This window comes from Amblyomma maculatum, chromosome 3 (genome assembly GCF_055883805.1).
Source record: "Amblyomma maculatum isolate TAMU_Amacu chromosome 3, ASM5588380v1, whole genome shotgun sequence".
NCBI classification, from domain to species: Eukaryota; Metazoa; Arthropoda; class Arachnida; order Ixodida; family Ixodidae; genus Amblyomma; species Amblyomma maculatum.
The window spans coordinates 167181260-167205394 of NC_139346.1; the positions used below are offsets into that span (position 1 = coordinate 167181260).

At 50.8% G+C, this 24135-nt stretch overlaps 2 protein-coding genes across 2 annotated transcripts in view; one reads left to right on the forward strand and one right to left on the reverse strand.

The window, feature by feature from the left end:
- The window catches only part of LOC146196786 (uncharacterized), a 168731-nt gene that overhangs the window by 44051 nt on the left and 100545 nt on the right, over positions 1-24135 (reverse strand). The window lies entirely within an intron of this gene.
- Positions 1-24135, forward strand: part of LOC146196787 (uncharacterized) — a 41799-nt gene that overhangs the window by 13326 nt on the left and 4338 nt on the right. The window contains exons 2-3 of the mRNA XM_084597074.1: positions 18770-18825; positions 23937-24108. Of these exons, the coding sequence (XP_084453200.1) occupies positions 18804-18825; positions 23937-24108 (194 nt within the window). The 5' untranslated portion in view covers positions 18770-18803. The remainder of the gene's footprint in view (positions 1-18769; positions 18826-23936; positions 24109-24135) is intronic.

Consider the following 24135-nt stretch of genomic DNA (forward strand, 5'->3'; position numbering starts at 1 on the left):
TGGACGGAAGTACTGCCGCAAGGGCTTTTCTCTCAGGTCGCGACGGCGTATCGCCGTCCAAACCAACACTTGGTCTCCTGGGTTGCACTCTGCTTCGGCATAGCGTCGTCGTAAACTGTAGCGTCGGGCGTCGGTGCGTTGCTGGTCTTTAATTCCCATCTGGGCCAGTCGTCGGGCTTCCTCTGCACGCCGAAGGTAGGCGGCGACGTTCAGGTTTTCTTTGTCGGTTACGTGCAGCAGCATTGCGTCCAGTGTCGTTGTGGGCTCCCTGCCGTATACAAGATTGAACGGGGTCGCTCTGGTCGTCTCCTGGACGGCCGTGTTATAGGCGAAGGTCACGTACGGCAGGATAACGTCCCAAGTCTTGAGTTCGGCGTCGACGTACATGGCAATCAGGTCTGCGATCGTTTTGTTGAGGCGTTCCTTAAGGCCGTTGGTCTGGGGATGGTACGCTATTATACGCTGGTGGTCTGTATGACTGTAGGTCAATATGGCTTGCTTCAGCTCCGTCGTAAATGATGATCTCTTGTCCGTGATGAGCACTTCGGGGATTGCGTGTCGTTGGAGAATGCTTTCGACGAAGAACTTGATGACTTTTGCCGCGGTGTCATTAGACAGGGCTTTCGCTTCGACGTAGCGGGTAAGGTAGTCAATGGCCACGATGATCCACTTATTACCCGCAGATGAAGTCGGAAAGGAGCCAAGGAGATCCATGCCAATTTGCTGCAATGACCTATTCGGTGTGGTATATAGGGTTGAGTAGCCCAGTAGGTCTGATTGGAGTGTCTCATGTCGCTGACACTCACGGCATGTTTTTACTAAATGGGCAACATCAGCAGGCAACCACGGTCAGTAGCACTTCTTCTGGATTCGCTGCAATGTGCGCGAAAACCTGAGATGCCCTGCTGTGTGCTCATCGTGCAACGCCTGCAGAATTTCCTGCCGGAGGCTTTTAGGCATAACTAAAAGCTGCGCTGTCCTGTTGGGCGCGAAGTTCTTCTTCATAAAGATGTCATTGCTTAAAGCGAATGACGACAAACGACGCCTGAACACTGCCGAATGGGAAGCGTCTTGCCTTCCAGGTAATCGGCGACGTCTTTCACTCCAGGATCTGAGCGATGCTGTTGTACGAAACTGCTGGCGCTTACCGGTCCCAAGACGGCGTCGTCGTCGTCTTCTCTTGGGGGAGCCTCGACGGGGGCTCGGGATAAGCAGTCTTCATCTAACTGCTTGCAGCCTGACTTGTACACTACATAAATGTCATATTCTTGAAGACGTAGGCTCTATCGGGCAAGATGGCCGGAGCAGTCTGTCAAATTGGCCAGCCAGCACAGCGCGTGGTGGTCGTTTACCAAATTGAATGGTCGAACGTATAGTTACGGGCGGAACTTCGAACTGGCTCAGATGATCGCAAGGCACTGCTTCTCCGTCGTTGAATAATTGGATTTGGTGTTTGAGATGAACCTGCTAGCTTACATGGTAACGTTCTCTTCTTGTCCGACACTCTTCTCAACGATAACGGCGCCTAGGCCCACACTGTTTGTGTCAGTGTGAATATCAGTCTCAGCGTTGTCATCAAATTGACCTAGGACAGGAGGTGGCTGTAGGCGGCGCTTAAATTCTTTGAAGGCTTCTGCTTGCAGTGCTTCCCATCTAAAAGATACGCCAGCCTTTTAGATGGGAAGTTGCGTGAACGGTTCGGCGACGCGCGAAAAGTTCTTGACAAAGGTCAGTATACTAAGCGCATAGACCAATGAATCTGTCACTGCCTTTTTGGCGGCAGGCTGTGGAAACTGTGCCATCGAAATTGTTTTATGCAGGTTTGGGTTAACTCATTCTTTGCTTACAATATGGCCTAAGAACAGCAGCTCCTCGTAGACAAGGGACATTTCTCTGCTTTCAACGTTAAACCTGACAACTTGATTGCGTCAAGCACTATTCGAAGCCTTCTCGGGTGGTATTCAAAGTTCGAAGAGAAAACAACAACGTCGTCTAAGTATACCAGACAAGTTTGCCATTTGAAACCAGCCAGTACGGTATTCAATACTCACTCGAACGCCGCTGGTGCGGAGCAGAGGCCGAATGGCAGTATCTCTTGAACTCGAAGAGGCCGTCTGGTGTGATGAACGCGACCTTCACGCGGTCTTTTTCGTCACCCTCAATTCGCCAGTACCCGATCTTCAGGTCCACGGACAAAAAGCACTTAGCGTTGCAAAGCCGGTCTACTGAGTCATCGATGCTGGGGAGCGGGTAGACATCCTTCTTCGTTACGTTGTTCAAGCGGCGGTAATCTGCAGAAGCAAAGTGTGCTGTCTTCTTCATCAGAAAGACTCATGCCGTCCAGGATCTCTTCAATGGCTGGATGATGTCTTCGCGAAGCATTTGCTCTACTTTATCGCGTATGGCATAGCGTCTTCGGGACGATACATGGTAGGGGCTTCGACGAAGCGGTCTAGCGGGCTCGTTCCTGATAATGCGGTGCTAATTGCCAACGGTGTCTGTCGAACCGTCGACGCTAATGAAAAACACTCGCTGAAGCTCTCAAAAAGAGTGCGAATCCGGTATTGTCTGTCCCAGGGTAGTGCTGGGTTGATGTCGAACGCGGCCTGCTTGGCACGGTTCGCTGCATCGTTAGCGGATTGGCTGGGTAGGACGAAGACATCTCGGGTGTCCGCTAGATCGTCAAGGAAAGCGATCACAATGCTTTTGTTCGGAGGACGGTATTCTTCGGTGAAGTCCAAGACCAGCACCTGAGCTTATACATGTCGGAAAATGACGACACCTCTTGTGATCTTCAGTCCACTTTTCAAAGGCAACTGGATGTTTCCTTGGACGACTTCTTCAGTGGTTTCGATGTCGCCAGTACCCACGGAGACGACGACGCTTGATCGGGGCGGTATGCTCAATATTTCGTCAAGGACGTCTTAGAGCAACGTGACGAGCCGAACTTGCCGCAGAAAGTATGGATTTATCCGTAGAAAGCTTGATGAGCTTTGAGCGAAGGTCGATGTTCGCCCGATGTTCATTGAGAAAGTCCGTGCCCAAAAATCATGTCTCGCGAACATACTACAGGACCACGAAGCTCGTAGAGTAACAGCGTCCATTAACAGTTACTCTTGCTGTGTATCGCCCTGTGGGGGTTCTTATTAAGCCGTCGAGCCTCTTCTGAGGTCTAGGCCGCAAACACAGAGCTCCCGCGATCACACACCACGTGCAGCCGTTCTCACGGCCGCAAAGTAGTAATGCAAAATACGACACAACACAGAACAGGACTTTGCCCGGAACCAGATGTTTATTGGGTCTTCCCAAAAGAACGCTGGTGAAGGTCTTGCTGGAGACCCTATCCTTTTGGATGGGGCCTGACACTTCGAAGGGCAAGATGGCGACAACAAAGAAGTATAGCGGGGAGGTATTTACCTTGCGTCCTTCCGTAGTCGCGGCTCGCTGTCGTCTCTCCTCGGCGGTAGCCGGTTCCCGCCGATCTCGGCGCATCTTGCCCTTTGTCCTTTCTCGGCCAATGAGCGTCGCGTCTGCGACGCCTAGCGGTGCGCTCCTGCGCCCGGCGAGGGAAGAGGGAAACGCGGCGCTATCGAGAAACCCGTTTGGGTTACTCAACCTCGGAACAGAAGGAATACTTTTGTCCCCTTCATCCTCCGCGGCGCGCGGTGCTTCGGAGGGATGCGCGGTTCTCCGCGATCGCTACACTCCTCCTCCCTAAAGACCGAACGTCACCTGAAATCAGGCGACGGTAGGCCGGCAACGACTTCCTTGCCGCCTTGTTGTTTTGCATCCAACGCTCCAACGCCGCTGTCCGGGTGGCTAGTTGGGAAGGGATGGTCGGGTAGTCCGGTCTTCCGTACAGTTCTTCACTGCGCAGGTGTAAGCGCCGCCACGGCGGTTTCGCGACGTCCAGTGCCTGGAGGGTTGGTTGCGCCGTAATCTTTCCGTTCGCTGCTCCACAGCTACTCTGTCTGCCGTGAAGCACGAATTAAGTCCCTTGCCTCGAAGCTCGCGATGATCCCATGGCACCGCTCGTCGGTACGCCGACCGCATGGAAATGCTGTCACACAGCTGCGACGACCGCGGTCACACCCACACGCGCGCACGCACGCACACACGCCACTTGCCGGAAACACGGCGGCGATATCCGAAGCGCTTATCTCGAGAAGTGTCCCTCCATGGCGATCCGGCGCTCGAGAGGCAGCACTGCAGCCGGCAGCTGCTGCTCCTACAGCCGTCCAGAACCGTCGCCGGGCGCTGCTTCCTGACGGCTGGGCGGCGGCGACTTGGGTTGTGGCACGGCCGGTCTCGAGGGAGTGCGCGCTTCTCTTGTGGCGGCTAGAGCTGCGACCGTCGCTGGCACCCAAGGCTTTGTTGCTGCTGACTATCCGATGCTTGTGATGTCGACTGCGTCAGCGAGTTCGCTGGGAGACGACGCCTGTCTTCGCAGCGCCTTCTGGGAGACCCCTTTCGGATTTCCGACTAGTTTTCCTTTGGCGCTCCTAGCCAATAGTTGCCTGCCATTTGGCCAGGTCCCTACGGCAGCGAGTGGAGAGGGGGGACAGCTTGGTAGCGTCTTCGCCACCGCCCGCTTTTCCTTTCCTTCCCCCCCTTTGTTTGGCACGAGGGGACATACTGACAATACTGCTAGATACGACCCTCCCGTAGCCAGCTCGCTTCCTCACAACCGGTTGCTTCCTTGACCACTCGTCTGAGCGGTCGAGGTGTTGTTGTCAGGCCACTCACCCCGTCAAGGTCGCTTTCGCCTAGAGCGGGTATTGTATGGGCGAGCTTTGGGGGTAGGTGGGGGCACTGACCTTTTCCCGCGTCTTCGCGAAATCGGCGCTGCCGCCCTGCCAGCCACTTCCCGTTGGAAGTACTGTTTTAGCTCCCCGACGTGGATCGGCTTGCCGAGTCGACCCGTGTTCGGATCTTTCAGCCTGTAGTTCAACTGCGAGAGCTTCTCAGCAACTATGAACGGCCCAATCCATTTAGGCGCAAGGCCAGCTGCGAACCCCGTGCTCGCATCGCTCTGCACATGGCTACGCTTTAGAACGAAGTCTCCCACTTGAAATTCCACGTTCCGATGCGCGCGATCATAGGCAGCCTTCTGGCTAGCCCTTGCTTTAGCGCGATTTTGGCTGGCCTCGCTCACTGCTTTTTGCAAGCGATCACGCATGCGCCGCGCGTAGTCGGCTATTGCCGTTTCGCCTGACGAAGCATCCTTCCTTTTGGTCAAAATGGTGTCAGTTGGCGTATTTAGTTCCCTCCCGAACATCAGGAAGGCAGGCGTGAAACCTGTGGAGCGATTCTCGCTTGTTCGCAGTGCAAAGGTGATCGCGTCGAGGTGCTCATCCCAGTCGTTGTGCGTCCGGGCGTATGCCCCGAGTAGTGGCTTCACATCGCGATTGCGGCGTTCGGTCACATTTGACTGCGGATGATAACACGTCGTTCGCTGCTGCCGTACGCCCATGGCGGCACACGTATCACGAAAAACTTTCGCCGTGAAATACGAGGCGTTGTCAGTGATCAGCCTCTCCGGAAACCCGTAGCGACAGAACAATCCTGAGAGCTTCGTCAGGATTTCCTTCGTTGTGGCGTTTCGCAGCGGATAGAGTTCAGCGATTCCGCTGAAGTGACATGTCACCACTAACACAAATTTGTGCCCTCTTTTGCTGCGCGGCAGCGGTCCGATCAGATCGCACGCCACAGTTTCCCATGGCTTTGTGCTCACGATCGGTTGGAGCAGGCCAGGCGGTTTTCCACCTCGCGGCTTCCTTTCTTGGCAGACGTGGCAGGTCCGTACGTACTTACATACATCAGCCTTCATTCCTGGCCAGGTAGCGAGCCGACATAGTTTCTTCCATGTCTTTGGTGCGCTTCCGTGACCGTCTGCGTCGTGGTAGTGCTGCAAAGCAGCATGCCTCAGTTGGCCGGGGATGACGGCTTTAAAGCACTCGTTTGAGTCTTCTTTGCCAGGCACGTATTTCAGCAAAGCTCCATCAGCGTCCAACAGGAAGCTCTCCAGCTCACTCGCAGCAATACCAGCTGCACTAGAGCTCGCGCCTACCGCGTTCTCCGCGGATTCTGGGCGCTCTTCGACCAGCGGTGTCGATTGGTCCGTCTCTTCACGCAGACTGGCGACCATCTCACGACAATACGAGTCTTCCTGTTGAGCTTTGATAAGCTCTTCCCTGCTGAATGCAATCTCGATCGGCGTTTTCGCTGTCACGAGATGCGCGTGCTCCGGAGGCAGGAATTTCTCCTTTCGGCCCTCCTTTCCCGACGAGCGGGGAAGTTGCCGCGCCTCCTCTCCCGCGGCTGGGGACGGGTCATTCACCGGCGCGCGCGACAGCGCGTCCGCAACCACGTTTGTGGCACCTTTCCGGTAGCGCACCTCGAAATCGAAGCGCTGTAGCGTCAGTGCCCAGCGCGCGAGCCTCCCGCTCGGCTCGCGTAAGCGGGTCAGCCATGTCAAGGCCATGTGATCGGTTTCGACCGTGAACCTTGTACCTTCCACGTACATCTCGAATTTTCGGAGCGCGAAGATGATAGCGAGGCATTCCTTCTCCGTCACTGAGTAGTTGCGCTCCGCCGGCGTCAGCGCGCGGCTGGCGAACGCCACGGGGCGCAGTTTCTCGTCCTCCTTTTGGAGAAGCACTGCGCCCACTCCGAAATCGCAGGCATCTGTCTGGATCAAAAAGGGCCTATTTAGGTCGGGGAGTTTCAGTGACGCAGTATCGGCGATGGCTTGCGAGAGCTGACGAAAACTCGCCTGCTGTTCCTCTCCCCATTCCCACGGGGCTGCCTTCCTTAACAATTTTGTTAGAGGGGTTTGCAGGCGGATGCAGTTGGGAATGAATTGGCGATAGTAGCCCACCATGCCGAGAAAACGGCGCACGGCCTTTACATCGTTCGGCACCGGGAATTCCAGGATAGCGCGCAGTTTGTCAGGGTCCGGGGCTACTTTTCCTCGCTGAACGCGGTAGCCGAGCAAACTGACTTCAGCCCTGCACAGCTGTGCTTTAGCGGGGTTCAGCGTGAGACCTGCTGTTCTGAGTTTTCCCAGAACGTCTCGGAGGTGTTCGAGGTGTTCCTCGAATGTGCGGGAGTAGATGACGATGTCGTCCAGGTAGGCGAGAGCGTGATGCCATTTGGCGTCGCCCAGTACACGGTCGATCAGCCGCTGAAAGGTGCTCGGACTTCCGGACAGACCGAAGGGCATCCTAACGAATTCGTAGAGACCCCTGTGGCAGGTGAACGCCGTTTTACACTCGTCGCCTGGTCGCATCTCTACTTGGAGATAGCCTTTGCTAGCGTCCAGAGTAGAAAAATACCGCGCTCCGCCGAGGTTCGAAACAATGTCGTCCACGCTCGGGAAGGGGTATGCATCCTTTTGTGTGACCGCATTCAGTCGCCTGTAGTCCACGCACAGCCGTGAGCTACCGTCCTTTTTGGGGACCAGCACCACTGGGAATCCCCAGGGGCTTGATGAGCGGCGAACAATGCCCGCATCGATCAGTTCTTGCAGCGCCGCGTCAATCGCCTGCCTTTTGGCGGGGCTGACCGGTCTCGGGTTGGATTTCCAAGGCTGCGCGTCTCCTGTCTCGATGCGGTGCTGTACAAGCTTGGTACAGCCGGGGCGGTCCGTGAACATCTCTTCGAAGTTTCCTAACAACGAAAAGACGCGGCCGCGCTCGTGGTCTGTCAGGTTATCGGCGTTTGCCAGCAGACCCTGTAAACGCTCTTCCGCGCCCGCGCGCAAGGCATGGGGACGGGCTGCAGCTGCTGTATTCAGCGGCTGAGGGGGAGCGCCGCTTCCTCGGGAGGTATTCCTCCTTTCCACCTCGGAAGCTGTCCTTTCGGCCGTCGTGGTCGGTGCTGTGACGAACGGCTTGAGTGGCGCGAACGGGCTTTCCCGATAGCCACCATTGCCGATATCAACCACGATTCCCGTACGGGACAAGAAATCTCGGCCGAGAATAACTGGTACCGTGAGTCCAGGCAGATGAATGAAACGCTGTCGCCGGGTGCGCTGATTCCAACGCGCGACGAGGCGCACATCACCGCCGGAGCATACTTCTCCGCTCGCCAACTGGAGGGGCAGGCTGCGTTTTCGCACCCGAATGCCTCTCTGTCGAAGGCGGGAAACGACTTCGTCTCCGATTAGAGAAGTGCTAGCACCAGTGTCAAGCAGTGCTCGGAACGTAGTCCCTGCTATCGCAAGGTCTATGAACGGAGCCCTGGTAGTGGTCGGTGTTCCGATCCTGAGAAGTGAGGGTGCCACTATTGCAGCTCCGTCGCTCGGATCAGCTTCGGCCGCCGGCGCTGCTACCGGCGGCCTACCTCGTTTCCCTGACTCGCAGGGCAGGCACGAGCCAAGTGACCAACTTGGCCACAAGAGAAGCATGGCCCGGGATTCCGGGCTCTAGGCAGACGAGGCTGCTCTCGCGTACGGCCGTCCGTGAGAGCTTGTTGAGCCGGTGCCACCGCCATGTTACGCTGCCCGTCCGCACGCGTCACCAGCGCTCGATCATTTGACCGTGTTTGGTAATCTCTGTCGGGCGGTCGGCGTGAGGTTGACCACGTTTCCTCTCGCACAGCTTCGATGATCCTCGGCCCGTTTGAGTAGGGATCAAGAGCGCGATCCGAGATTTCCGGGAAAGCACCCTCACCTGAAACACGTGACGTTCGAGCGTTTTCACTCCATGAACGCGCACTGCCATTCCAGGCGCAGCTGGGCTCCAGACAATCCGATGGGGGTGGCGGGGGCCGGTACGCACGGGCAGCTGAAATTTCGGCTTGCACCCGACGCGCTTCCACGGCAAGCTCATTCAGGTTCCTGCAGCGACTTCCCCGCAGGTAAAGAGCAAAGGTGGGGTGGCTCTGTCGGATTACTCGTTCCACTTGCTCCGTGTTCGAAGCGTTGGGATCGGCGTAATCGTAAAGCTCCTGCATCGCCCTGACATATTCGACGAGCGACTCGTCGGGAGCTTGGGTTCGGAGTTCCAATTCTCGCCGCATTCGCTGCTGGTAGTCGTGAGGAAGGAATTCCTCCCTAAACATACTGCGGAATTCAGCCATAGTGCTCGCTGTGTGACTTACCAAACGGTGCCACCGAGCGGCTTGGTCAACCAGTGCCACTGGTATCACCCTTCGCAGCATGTGGGTCTCACTGCAGCCGTTGACTTGGCCGTACTGGTCTAACGCCAGGAGAAAGCTGTTGGCGCTCATTTGATCGCCGTAGCCGCTGTAAGTTGGGATCGGTGTTCCGATCCGCGGGCTGGGTTGCAAGGACTGCAGCGCTTGCTGGAACGCGTTGGCGAGGACTCCTGCGAGGTTTTCGGCGTTTGCCGCTGCCTCACTCTCGGGTGCCGCGACGAGTGGCGAGATCGTCGGCGGGGTTGGCGCGGCCCCTGTGCTGCCGTTTGGTAGCTGCGAGGGCGGACATGGCGTGCCTGGCGCTTCTCCCCAATCCGTTCGCGCGTAGTGCAGAGGCGCGCCAACTCTTGAGGGTGGCATTTCGCGGCGTCTGCCGGAATCTGCCTGCGGGCGTCGTGTTTCGCTGGCTGCTCCTGCAGCGGCGAATTGTCCCGTCTGTAGAGTCGCGTTGGCGGCGAGCGAGCCGTGGGCCGGGCTTTCCCTGTACTCGGGGCTGAGCTCTGCGAGCCACATCAGATCAGGCAGATTACTCTGCTGGTCTGGCATTGTGTCCGGCGGGAGCGAGTAGCTCAAGTGCTTCTGCACGAGAGAACCACGTTGGGGCGCCAGTTGTGGGGGTTCTTATTAAGCCGTCGAGCCTCTTCTGAGGTCTAGGCCGCAAACACAGAGCTCCCGCGATCACACACCACGTGCAGCCGTTCTCACGGCCGCAAAGTAGTAATGCAAAATACGACACAACACAGAACAGGACTTTGCCCGGAACCAGATGTTTATTGGGTCTTCCCAAAAGAACGCTGGTGAAGGTCTTGCTGGAGACCCTATCCTTTTGGATGGGGCCTGACACTTCGAAGGGCAAGATGGCGACAACAAAGAAGTATAGCGGGGAGGTATTTACCTTGCGTCCTTCCGCAGTCGCGGCTCGCTGTCGTCTCTCCTCGGCGGTAGCCGGTTCCCGCCGATCTCGGCGCATCTTGCCCTTTGTCCTTTCTCGGCCAATGAGCGTCGCGTCTGCGACGCCTAGCGGTGCGCTCCTGCGCCCGGCGAGGGAAGAGGGAAACGCGGCGCTATCGAGAAACCCGTTTGGGTTACTCAACCTCGGAACAGAAGGAATACTTTTGTCCCCTTCATCCTCCGCGGCGCGCGGTGCTTCGGAGGGATGCGCGGTTCTCCGCGATCGCTACAGCCCCGATAGAGTATTGAGGTTACCACAAGCTCTGCGAATCAGCGGGCCATCCCAAAAAGTCGTTACTTTCTTGAGCTGGGAGCCAAACAGTCAACTGATGACTAAATAGTCAGCTCCGGTGTCTACCAGGGTAGTGACGGTGCGATCGTCGACAACAACTTCAGGGTCGCTTGTTCGCGTCCTCGCATTGCGCGTGGGCGTTGGTGTCCGATCTCGGCTCTGTCGTGCACTGTAGTAGTGGCCGGGGCACGCCGTCTTCACTGCGTTGGGCGACGGTGTCGGATTGAACTCTGGTCGGTTGGTCGTCGATGTTGTCGTGTGAAGCGGAGGTGTAATGGCTTGGTCGTCGTCTATCGTCGTCGGTGGCGGAGAATCTTCGTCTTTTCGCCGTTGAGAAACCTCGCCTCCAAAGATTGCTATCTTCAGCTTCCCCTACGAAGGCTGGGGCCCTTCCTTTCGCAGTGCCATCATAGTTGCTTCCCGGCGACGCAAAACGAGCGCTGAACGGAGATGGGGAGCGGTACCGGCGTTTTGTTGACTCTCCCCTGCACAGGAAGGCATAGATTTCCTATGGTCGTTCTCCAGGACGGGGTCGCGGGGCGTCGATGGTGAAACCATGGAATTCAATCCGTCTCTACGGGCAATGAAGCAGGATGTGACTGGCTTCACCGTAGTAGAAGCACAGCGGACGGTTTTTCGAAGTCCTCCAGGCGTCGCCTTTTCATGGGGTTTGAGTGTCGTTTGCAGGCTCGGAGGGCGAAGTCTAAGCGGCTGCTTTAGGGAACGGGGCAGTAGCGGCGAGGGCTCAGTGTTTCACGTTGTTGGGGCGAGCTACGTAGCGCGTCGGCGTAGCTCACGGCTGGTGGCTGCTCATTAATGGCCGCCTGGGCTGGAGTTGTATCAAGGGTCTGCTGTACCTCCTCGCGGACGATGTCTGTAATGTCTCTACTTTGGGCTGTTAACGTGATGGTAGCAGCCGACGCAGTTATTCTCGGACTACTTCGCGTATAAGTTCCGGTAAGGCATTAGTTGTGGTCGCCGCTTCTAGGGTAGCTACGCTGAGTTGTGACGGGATGTTGCACTATCGAGTACGGGCGTCGAGGGGCCGTTCAGTGGAGGACGCTTCTCTGTAAAGTTAGGCCACGGTTCTGGGCGGGCTTCTAACGAGGCAAGCAAAAAGGAACTCTACGCCTCGCGCCAAGAAATTGACTTTATTTTCTCCTGCAATGTTCGGGTTAACGCGGAGAAAGAGGTATTTCATCTCTTCGACATAATTTAGGGCGGACTCGCTTTGGAGCTGGATCTTGGTCTGGAGGAGCATTTTCGCTCTCCCTTTCTCGCAACGCTTGTCAACACGCCTAAGAGCTCCTTCTTGATTCTCATATCAAGTGCGGGCGCCCCTATCCAGTACAAAAAAGACGTTCTCGATCTTTAGTACATCGTCCCAATTGTTAAATGCGGCAACTCGTCCGCACTGATCGAGCCAGTCCTCTGGATCTTTTTCGGGGTGCCATTGAAAATAGGGGCTGTCGGGGGTACTGAATCACAACCGGAACTGGCACTGTGGACTAAGCCATCGTCCCTGCAGGATCCTCCTTCCAGGTTCGGGTGGAGTCCGGTAGTAACCCGCTGGCTCGGTAGGCTGTGGGCAGGTCTCGAGGTGAAACACTAACAGAGCGGTTGTCTCCCCTTGCAGAAGTCCAAATCATGAAGGCTTACCGGATTTCCTATAGTGTTGAAATACCTTTGGCGACAAATGAGAAGTTGCGCTTAAATGAGCTATTTATTAGGCTGACTTGCGCCCGCAAAGAAATAAGGGAACGGCGGCGGCGATAGCAGCAAGTTTGCTTGGCGGTCGTAGGTCTACGAAAGTCTGTTGAAATTGGCAGTGCTTAATTTAAAATCGCGGCAGAAACTTCTAGATAAATCAGCCAAGAGATACCAGAAATTCAGGAATATTAGAGAAACACTTGGGCTTGCTTGTAATCATTCTAGTCTAACCTCGATGCATCTCCGCTACAAAAAGAGCGATGAAGACGCGTTTCACAATACAGAGCATGAATAAACAAAGAGCACAAATTCGTTCCGTGCGCCACAATCACAGTGATAAGGCCGCATGCCGCTGGCTGTTGAAAAGCAACAAAGGTTTGAATGTTTCGCGCAATATACTGTATACGCTCATGGCCTCCAAGAATAATGACGCGACAGGCTCCACTCAAGCTTAAGTAACTTTGTCGCAGTGCTCTATGAGACAACATTTTTCGCATCTCGCGTACCTCTCATCTGCTGAAGTGTGAGCGGGAACAGAAGTTTATTTTACTTTGCTCGTGTGTCACATGGCGTGGTCATAGAATTAATACAGCTACTTTACGTTACGTCTTCACCGCGGAATTGACCATTGATTCCTTAGGTGGTTAAAGTTATATTTCCACAAGTACAACGTCGTACCGCAGAGCCGCGGGAAGCACTTCGGTGTTTTCGCTTTCACGATAGAATTCGAATCGGATATCCTTACGATTATCCGATTGGTACTCGATTCGGTTGTTTGCTGGGCTAGCCTTAGTAGATTCGGTAGAAAAGCTGCGCTATTAGTATTAGTTTGAACTTTGCAGAAATGCTACTCCCACAGCCCTGAAAAACTGTAGGTTGCTCTGGTTGGTAGGAGGGTTGCCAATAACAGAAAAAAGTCAATAATTCCGCTGTATTCGTTTATAGTTGCTCCAGTAGTTTTCTACAGCGGGATTCTACTCCATTATAACAGCGTTTCATTATTATAAACGCACAATGTTAAGCTGCTGTTGTTAATAAGCCTCAGATATACACGCGAACATTACGTCATTTTGCGCAGCCCCTCGTTTTTGTCAGGTAAGAGGGAGTCTAGGCACATGAAATTACCCCGCCTCAATGTGACACACAGCCTCATCGAGTCATGTAGCGACCTTGCTATACATACATATATATATATATATATATATATATATATATATATATATATATATATATATATATATATATATATATATATATATATATATGTTTCCCGGGTTTCGGCACCAAGGATACAGTCGCGGGAGCAGTCAGGTATCACAAGGCAGCTGACAACAAACGTGGAGTTGCGAATTTGGACTCTCGCCGTGCACTGACCGCTCGGAGTTACGACACGTCCGCCAGCGGTTCGAATCTGCGTGCCAGACCATGGCGTCATCACTTTCTTTAGAAGCGCCGCTAGCTTCCCGCTTAAAATTGAAAAATCAGCACCAGTGTCTACCAATGCGCTAACCTTATAGCCGTCGAGGAGCACGGGTATATCCAGCGAGAGTCTGTCTTCCCGTGTACGAACTGTCGTCGGGGCCGTCAAGTCGCGGTCACTCACAGGTCGCGTTGTCGGGGGGTCTTCGTCGCGTCGATTTGAAGCGGCCTCGCCCCCTGAGGTCGCTGTCTTTAGTTTTCCCGGCTCGGACTAGGCGACCGTCGCTGCGCCATCCCGGATGAGCTGGGCTGCGAGGATAGTCGGCGTGGAGACGGAGATCGTGACTGTCGTCTAAAAGTTGGCGCCATGCGCTGCTGGGCTACGTAGTGCTCAATATCCCGGGGTCGTTGGCCTAAAGGAGGGTTACGCATGTCGATGGGGAAACCCTTCAGTCCCAGTTGTCGATATGGGCACTGTCGATACAGGTGACCAGGTTCCCCGCAGTGGAAGCACAGGCGCTGCCGATTTGGGGCACGCCACAGGTCTGCCTTTCGCTGGGGCGGTCGGCGGTTGTCGATGTACGGCTCGGGGTGGGCTGAATAAAGTGAGCCTTGGTCGGGTGGCAGTAATTGCGTGGAATCAGTCGGGGGACGTCGCAAGATGTCCGCATACGTTGGCCGACAGGACTCGGTGGAAAAGGATGGCGGGTTAGCAGCTGGTACCGAAGGCCAAAGTGCTTGCTGGAGTTCTCGGACAATACTAGCGACAGAGCTGACCGTCGGCTGGGGAGCACCGAAAAGCTTCTGGAGCTCTTCACGCAAAATGGAGTGGATGATGTCGCGAAGAAGATCCGGACTAGCCCCGAAGGCCGAATGCGGCTCAGTGAGCGAAGCGGCGAGTACCGGCCTGTCGTAGGTCGCAGACCGCTGCTGGAGCATCCTTTCCATCGTGATTGCTTCCGAAACAAACTCGGCAACTGTGCTCGGCGGGTTGCGCACGAGCCCAGCGAACAGTTGTTCCTTAACGCCGTGCATGAGATGGCGCACCTTTTTCTCTTCGGGCATGGCCGGGTCAGATCGTCGGAACAACCTAGTCATGTCCTCCACGTACATGGTTATGGTCTCGTTCGGCATCTGTATTCGAGAGCGTAAGGTCCTTTCCGCTCGTTCTCGGCGATCCGGGCTGGTGTAGGTGTCCAGGATGCAGCGGCAGAACTCGCGCCACGATGTTAGCACGCCTTCACGATTCTCGTACCAAGTACGAGCGCCATCTTCCAGGCTAAAGAAGACGTTCCTGAGCTTTGCGGCGTCGTCCCACTGATTAAATGCGGCGACCCGTTCAAACTGGGTGAGCCAGTCTTCGACGTCTTCCGTCTCACAGCCGTGGAAAGTCTTAGGCAGTCGTGGGCTCTGTAGAGTGTAGTACGTTGGAGTTTGCATGACAGGTCGAGGGGCGGCTGCGGTGGTGAATTCCAACGGCCCGTGCTCAGGTGGTAGGCCTAGGTTCCTCCGGCTAGCACGGTGAACAGGAGTGTCGATTGGCACAGGACCTGAATCCTGGGTATGCGGAGGAGTGCGGGACATATACTGGGATCGATACCCTGCGCCGACACCAAAATATGTCACGGACAACAGGGCTAGACTTGACTAAAACGCCGGGACGAAGCTGTACCAGCAGGCGAAGTTCGGCACACAGCACGCGAGAGTCAACTTCAGTGTCCTCTTCTTCCAGGCGCAGCAAGAACATGGGGACACCAGGTGGCAATATATATATATATATATATATATATATATATATATATATATATATATATATATATATATATATATATATATATATATATATGTCTCACATTTATATGGCCTCTCACATTTTCCTCCAATAATCCAGTCCTGTGCTAGCTGCATATACTTCACCCCTGCGAATTTCTTGACTTCAACCAACCACCTAATTTTCTGCCGCCCCCTGCTACACTTCCCTTTCCTTGGAATCCATTTAGCTACTTGAGACCTTCGGTTGTCCTATCTTCGCACTGCATGTCCTGCCCATACTGATTCCTTCTTTTTTAATTTTAACTAAGGTGTCAGTAACTTGAGTTATTTCTCTGACCCACTCTGCCCGCTTCCTATCGCTTAACGACACACCTACCGTTTTCCGTTCCATAGCCCTCTGCGTTGTCCTCAACTTAAGCAAAACCATTTTCGTTAATCTCCATGTTTCAGCCCCAAAGGCGAGTACCGGTAGGATGCAACTGTCACACTCTTTCCTCTTGAGTGATACCGGTAAGCTGCTAGTCCGAATGTTTGAGTACCTTCCAAATGCGCTCCATCCCAATCTTATTCTCCCAGTTATTTCCCTTTCGTGGTCCGGATGAGCGGTCAGTACCTGTCCTAAGTAGACATATCCGCCTACCAAAGCGATTCGCTATATACCTATTTTAAACTGCTGTTCCTTTTCCAGGCTGTTCAAGATTACCTTAGCCTTCTGCTATTACTTTTTAAGCTTACCTTTCTGATTTTCCTGTCTAGATCATTAATCTTTAGTTGAGATAGGTCACCTGAGTTACTTAACAAGGCAATGTCATCAGCGAATCGCAGATTACCGAGATATTCTTCATCGATCCTGATGCCTAACTGCCTCTACTCCGTGTCTTTGAATACGCCCTCTAGGCAAGCTGTAAATAGAACTGGACAAATCATATCTCCTTGCCTAACAGCTTTCTTAATAGGAATTTTATTCCTTTATTCATGCAGAACTATATGGTTGCTGTGCTTGCCAGTGTATATATCTTCCAGTACTTTCACATATGGCTCACCTCCAACTTAATCTCGCAATGCCTGCATGGCTGCTGAGGTTTCGACCGAATCAAATGCTTTCTCCTAGTCATTGAATGCTGTCTATAGGGTCTGGTTATATTCCGAAAATTTGCCTATCATCTTGTTGATAGTGTGGATGTGATCGATGGTAGAGTACCCTCTCCTAAGTCCTGCTTGATCCTTTTTTTGATTAAAGTCTAAGGTTGTCCTGATCCTATTAGCGATTACCTTAGTAAATACCTTGTACGTAACGAATAGTAAGCTGATTAGTCTGTAATTTTCCAACTCCTTAGCGTCCCCTTCCTTATGAATTACGATAATCTTAGTGTTTTTCCATGACTCCGGTACTTTCTATGTCATCATGCATTGCGTATACAGGGTGGCCAGTTTTTCTAGCACGATAACCCCTCCGACCTTCAACAAATCTGTAGCTGATCCTCCCTAGCTAATCTCCCCTTTTCATAGCTTCTAAGGCATTCTTAACCTCGTCCTTCGTTACTGGTGGAACGTCTGATTGCTCTTCACTACAGCCAATTTCATTTTTGTCCTGACTACTAGAGGTCCGTATATAAGTCCTCGGCTACCTTGATTATCTTGTTCATGTTAGTAATGACACTGCCCACCTTGTCCATCAGTGCACACATCTATTTTCTGTGTATGCCTAATTTCCTTTTCACCACTTTCAGGATACGACCATTCTTTAGAGCATGCTCAATTTTCCCCATATTAAACTTCCTTAAGTCGGCCAACTTGCACTCATTAATTACTTTTGATATCTCTGCGAGTTCTATCCGGTCTTTTGGGTTGAAGACTTTCGTACTTTGGCGTTTCTTAATCAAATCCTTAGTCTCCGTTGATAGTTTATCAGTACCCTCTCTAAAAATTCTACCTCCTACTTCTACCGCGCACTCAGTAATGATAACTCTGAAATTATTGCTCATTGATTCTAGGCTAAGGTCGGCTTCCTCGGTTAGCACTGAATATCTATTCTGCAATGAGATCCTGGATACTTCTACTTCTCTTTATCTCTAATTTGTTGATGGACTTCTTCCTCCTCACTAGTCTGTTCCATTCCCTCTTCAAATCCAGATTATTTCGGGACCTAACCATTCTGTGGTCACTGCATCGAACATTTCCACTTGCCTCTACATCCTGCACAATTACAGGGTTAGAACAGAGTATAAAGTCAATTTCATTCTTAGTCTCTACTTTAGGGCTTCTTCATGTCCACTTCAGTTCTTCTGTTTGCTGAAGAATGTATTCATGATTCGCAAGTGATTTCATTCAGCAAACTCAACTATAATACCTCCCCCTTGCTATTCCTTAACCCAATGCCATAGTTGCCCACTGCATCGCCTCCAGCTGACTTTCTGCCTACCGTAGCATTGAAGTCGCCCATCAGAACAGTATACTATGTTTTTACTTTTCCTATTGCCAATTCTACATCTTCGTAGAAGCCGCCTCTCTGGTCATCATGACTGCATGTAGGCGCGTATGCTTGTACAACATTCAGTTTATACGGCTTATTAAGCTTAATTACGATGCCTGCCACCCTCTCAATAATTCTATAGAATTCATCTATATTGTTAGCTGTATCCTTATTGATAAGAAGACCTACTCCTAGTTCTCGTCTCTCCGGTAAACCTAAGTAACACAGTATATGCCCGTCCATTAGTACAGTATATGCTTCATTCGGCCTCCTAACTTCACTAAGTCCTTGGATATCCCATTTCATATCCTCTAGTTCCTCTAATAGCACTGCTAAACTAACCTCAAAAACTAGGGTTCTAGCATTAAACGTAGCCAAGGTCAGTTTCTCATGGCGGCCTTTCCGCAGCCAGAAATTCTTAGCACCCCTCCGCTGCGTCACAGGTCCGACCGCTGCAGTGGTAAGTTGCGCCGCAGGCTCTGCTAAATGATTGCCGGGGTTTTATGAGACTATTAGGGGAGGTTGTGGCTAGTTACTGCAATAGGTTGGCCAACTTCTGCTCTGATGAGGGAATGCGTTCCCGGGGGTATTCACCGGTTCCAGGTCGCACTAGATTCTTTTTCACGCGGATTCTTTTTTTTTAATCCGGTGGAGAATTGCGCGGCACCGGGATTCCAACTACGGTCCTCTTGCATGCAAGGCAGATATTCTACCTCTACGCCACCGCTGCACAGAACCCACTGAAGCGCGAATAACTACACAAGTTTCTGTTGTGGCATATCCGTAACTGCATTGCGTTAAAAACAAAGCAAAACACGAATATAAAAAAAAAACTTAGCATCCTGTCAAATTAGTCTGCACGAAATGCCTAATGAATGTTCAGATCATCCTGTGCACAAACCTACTGCTATTGGTGCACCTTTGCTAGCGCAACTTCTTAATGCAAACAAATAACTGTAGAAATAACTTCACTGAATTTTACTTTTCAGCGGTCTAAGATGAGATAAATCTCAGGCTGGGGACATGGACAGCGAAGATATACGAAGTGAGTACACTCTGTTTTTACTAAGCGGTATTTAAAAGCCTAGAAGTCACTTTGAATCAAGATTCATATGATTTTGCGCCACAATAAATACAAGCAAAACTGCAATAAAGGCGTTGACTGACACTTGAGGAGGACAATAAAAAGGAGAAAGACTCTTCTTTGCCATGGAGCTTCATCTGGAGTCTGTCTTCTTTCCTTAAGTGTCCTTCGTGAGATGTAATACTACGTTGAGAATGCACGAAACGTTGCGGGTGGGCAAAAACCACCTACCAGAAGAGAGCGAAGGATTGACCATGTATGAGCAAATATGAACATCGTCAGTGTGTTACCTGTTAAAAGTAAACTTTACGAAACAGGCAAGGCGAACGTTGCGTTTGAAGACACTTTCATTGGAATAATCCACGCTTTACCGGTTTGCAATGGTAAAGAAAATCCTTATGCCGTACACCGTACTATCACGCCTAGAAGTAGCCGAGAGCATCAATGAATCATTTAAATTGGCGTTGTGCAGTGAAGCTTATGTAGCACCGCCGTTGGATCAGGAAAGTCATATCGCAGGTAGATGTCTGAAATACAGGAATAAAAATAATTCACAATAGAAATTTTAACGTAAACTAAAGGTCGGCGCATGTTTAAAACGGCTGAATTTTATATGCATAAATAAATTTGGGTTTAAGTCTAGATCACGACGACGTGGCTGTATGGCTAGTGGGGTTATTTATATTCGTCACTTTATCTTAACTGATGGAGCGCCTCATGAGTGTATGTTAGTAAGTGCGTGTTTAATTAGATACTTCTAATTTCGGAAGTAGTAGTTAAGCGAGAAGCAAAGTGTGTTTTGTTTTCTTGGTCTACAGCTGTATATTGACTGCAATTTAGGTACGTGATACTTGCGCCGGTGTTTAACATACTTCCTATGCACCGGCGCAGATGCACTGTGTCACAGCTAAATGCACCATTAGAAAACAAAAATTGAACAAAGTGCAAACGAATCAGAAGTACATTAAGCGTCAAGTGTTTGTAGAGGATACGGGTGTATCTGTAAAAATTGAAAAGCACCCCTTTGTTTTGAACCACACCCAAATACTTTAACCAGAAAAATTGCATTTGCCTCATTTTACAGCAAAAAAAGACTTCTCCCAAGGCCCTGATGCTCGTTTCTGAGTTAGCAGGCTTGCCAAATAACGATTGTTCATAAACGCGAGCTCATGTTTCAAACTTCGTATTACCTTTGATAACAATAATATAAAACTCACAAGAACATCAGCTGGTAACATGGCTAAATCATATTTACAAAATGTAAAACGTGTGCCTAAAATTGATTCCGCACAGTCAATTGTGTACATCGCAGTTTCTTCGAGGCTTCCCCAAGTATATGGTTGTCAACAATGCGAATTTCTCAGTGGCCTGCCCCTGTGGTCATAGAAAAATACATGAGGTATTTGCGCAAAGCTTTTTCCTGCATTTGCCTGTTTCTGTTCCAGCTTGCTTTCAGTGCAACAGGCAGTTCTTTGAAGGTTCAGGGGGACATGTATTTTCAGTCCGCGGCTGAATTTATTACATGCGGTGTATTCCCCTTCCCCCCGTCTCGCCTTTTTTTTTTTTCCCCTGTGCAACGTGAACTGCCATAAACTGACCAGAAACGCAAAACATCTTGCAAACTTCTTGAAATAGTACTAAATGACTACAAACGTTTTAGACAATAGTAGCATGCATGATACATTTCGGAGCAATATCTTCACTCAGGACTGTTGTCAGAATGCTCCGCTCATGTCCACACGAAGGGCAGTCTTCAAGCGACACTGGGTACCTCTATCTGTACTTAAGACGAAGTATTTATAAGTTAGAAGATGTGGAGAAAACAAAACGCAGGTAGAAGCACCGCCGGATGTTTCTGGAATAAAACTGTATGCGGCGGCAGAGTTATTAGCGCTGGTCTGAGAATCTATGTGCTAACGCTGTTAACCGCGAAACGCTATCACGGAGTCTTTTTCAGCATAGGCGTCGCAAATTTGGATGTATGGTCGGGAAATTTTCAATGTACTTTCCTTAACAATAGGTAGTTGCTGCGGGACAAATATCTAGGCAGCCATAAAAACGATAAAATAGATTTTTGCTTAAATATTCTACACAGGTGTTTTCTGTGTCCCTTTAGCCTTCAAGAAACTGGCAGACAAACAACAGCCATCAATAAGTGTGAGCTACGCCTAAAGAATATGATAGCGTTTTCACATTTGGTTCCTACATATATTTTAGCATATAATAGTTAGGAAATGTGCGACGTATACATGTTTCTCATAAAGGTGAAAACTAACTGCACCGAACGTTTCTTCGAGGCCAATTACTAACGTCACTTCCAAGCTACGTGAGCGTTTCGCTGCTAAGTTCACGTTTATGGGGCACATTGAGCGGCTTTCTAGACCCTACAAGCTTCCATGCAGCAATACGAAGAGAATTTCGCCCGTTTTTAAACCAGTAAGTCTTATGTTATCAATGTGGCGAGGCTGGTACTTATCGCATTGCGGAAGTACGTTACTGATGTCACCAGCTCTTCCACAAACAGTCCAAAAACAGCTTGCACGTCAGTTGGTGCTGCTCCTGGATTGCCATACTTCATGAAGTGCAGTAATGTGTTCCTTTCGCTGTAGGTGCAGCCTTCATCAAAAGTATAAACCCAGAAAGTTTGATTCCGTGCTATGAGGGCAAGTCACTTCGCCTCGTCAGCGTTCCAAATCTCTGGAAGGTGAGAGGGTGAAAGAAGGGGAGAGGTGATCTCCTCCTCTACACTGTGAAGCGGAGGACTGCAGTAATTCAACAAAACAATGCGCAACATGGCATGCATGAAGATGCGACGCACGAAGCTCTGTGTACGTCACATCTTTATGTATCCCGCATTGTGCGCTGTTATCTTAAATTATCGATCAATGTGTACTGGCTAATGTATATAACATTCTTCTTCGAAGGTTTGAGGGGTACTACCAGAGCCCTACTACATGGTCTCAGTCCTTTGGCGTAATGGTTTACGTAGGAAAGCATTTAAAGCCTGCCGTGTTGCCACATTGTGTACATGAATTTTTGTCGGTTAGTCCGAACGCGCCAATAAAGACTTCTTAAAGAGAAAATTTCAAAATGTCTAACTTCACGCTAGACGAAAGGGATCAGCGTGAGCTGAGGAATGGTTATTACGATAATGATGCCTATTATGATGCTTCAACGACCGCGTTTGTCCGAAGGAATAGAACGTTGTGGAATCATTAGAAAGGCTACGACTGTATTTGACCATATAAACACGAATTGTCGCATTGGGGGGATTCGTGGCTGAGGACACTCGTGGCCATGGACGCGTTGGTTAGGTTGCTTGGCTTGCGAACGTGGGATTTGACTCCAAGGGCATTCGTGTCTGACGCCACTCAGTGCTGAAAGGACTCTTGGTTGAGGGGACTCGAGGTTGAGGGCCCTTGGGGCTGTGTTGACTCGTGGCCTATGGGTCTCCAGGCTGAAGTGACACGTCGATTAAGGTTCTAGGGTCTGGGGGACTAACTGCTGATAAACACGCGTTTCCAGTTTGAACTAGATAGCCTTAGGTGGCCTTTGCCGGAAGGGGTAGAGACCGCGACAAAAGCGCGACAGAAGAGACCGCGAAAGGAGCGAAACAAGCAGAATTAGGCAGATCCAGCTATTGTACAATGCATTAGAAATATTTAGGTCTCACTGGAATCAGATTTAAAAGTCACTACGGGCGCCACCTGAACGCTTGTCTGGCAATTAAAAGTGCCCGGTTGTCGACGTCAGGCATTCTGGATGGCTTTTAGGTAGATATTTTCGGTTTTAAAAATTTGCGGACTACGGTGTACAATGAGCAATGAGCAGAAATGAGGAACGTAGCCAAAAAGTGAACCGTAAGTTAAAAACTCCATGAATCACAATAAAGGGCCCTTGAACACAGTCTGGACGAAAAATCTGGTGCACTGCTTCGGTTGTCACGCATCTTCTCAATAATACACTGCTGCAAATATTATGTGAAATGATTAATTAACAGCAGGCTTGCAGACAGATCAGTCAAGTGTTCAGCGTGACATTCGGTCGCAGAGAAAGGGTCCTGCATGACAGCACGAAAGAAATTGTAAGCGCAACAAAATGAGTCGTAGAAAGGTATACATATATATATATATATATATATATATATATATATATATATATATATATATATTTGTGTGTGTGTGGGGGGGGGGGGGGGGCTGATAGCACTCGGTGTGTACTTTAGGTTCAGATAAAGACTTTACGTTCCCAATAAACTCCCAATAGACTTTTAATGAAGCGTTGCTCATAGGCTATTCTTGGCGGTTATAGGCGAACCTGACGACATGGTCTAGCTGACGAGTGGCGGAAAGGAACTGATGGTTAAGATGATTTAAGTAATCATAAGTCTGACTTCGGTGACTGCAGGACCAGGGCCAACCCCTCAGCCCTCCAACTAATCTTGTTCTGTGCCAGCTGCGTTTTTTTTGATCCTCGCAAAATGCATGATTTCATCCTCAACTTGATTGGCGCCCCTGCTTCGCTTACCTCTTCTCGGAATCCAGTTAACTACCCTTAGCGACCAACAGTGTCCTCGCCTTTGATTACCTGTATTTCTCGTACCCATTATTTCTTTTGATTTCGAGTAAAATGCCATAAATTGGTATTTGTTCTTTAAAACACTCCGGTTTAATCCTCTCTCTTCACGTCCGTAATTTTAATTGCCATAGCCTGCCGCGTTATTGTCAATTTAGGTTGAATCCTTTCCCTTACCGTCCACGTTTCTGCCCAGTGCTCTGTGCGACTTTTCCGATAAACAAAATAGGGCGGGCAAGGGTGAAGCGGTCAGTGCTGATTCAGGGAAATGCAGTATGCAACTGAACGAGGCGTAGAATGCTTTCAAGCGACATCCATCCGCCTGTCGTCACTGTTTGAGATCTCTGCCTTTCAGTTTGTATCTGGACCTGTAATTACCTGGTAGGAGTTTTCCTGCGCCCGCGTCATATTTCGCGTAGTTTGAGCTCGCTCAGACACCGTTCTGTGCACGTGGATTAAGGATGGTGCTGTTTTTGATATTCTTCATTACAACGCAGCCGTCAAGTTTCCCTACATCGGTTGCAAGGAATGCGGCGAGTTTCCTCTCATCGGCGCAAGATGGAGGTGCGACGTGTGCCATGAACACGACGCCTGCACCACATGCTACCTGAGTGGCAAGCACAACGCCGACCATACCTTCGTGCGCTTCGATGCTCCTGGTTGTGTAGGGTGAGCGTTGGCCTATTTACCTGGATA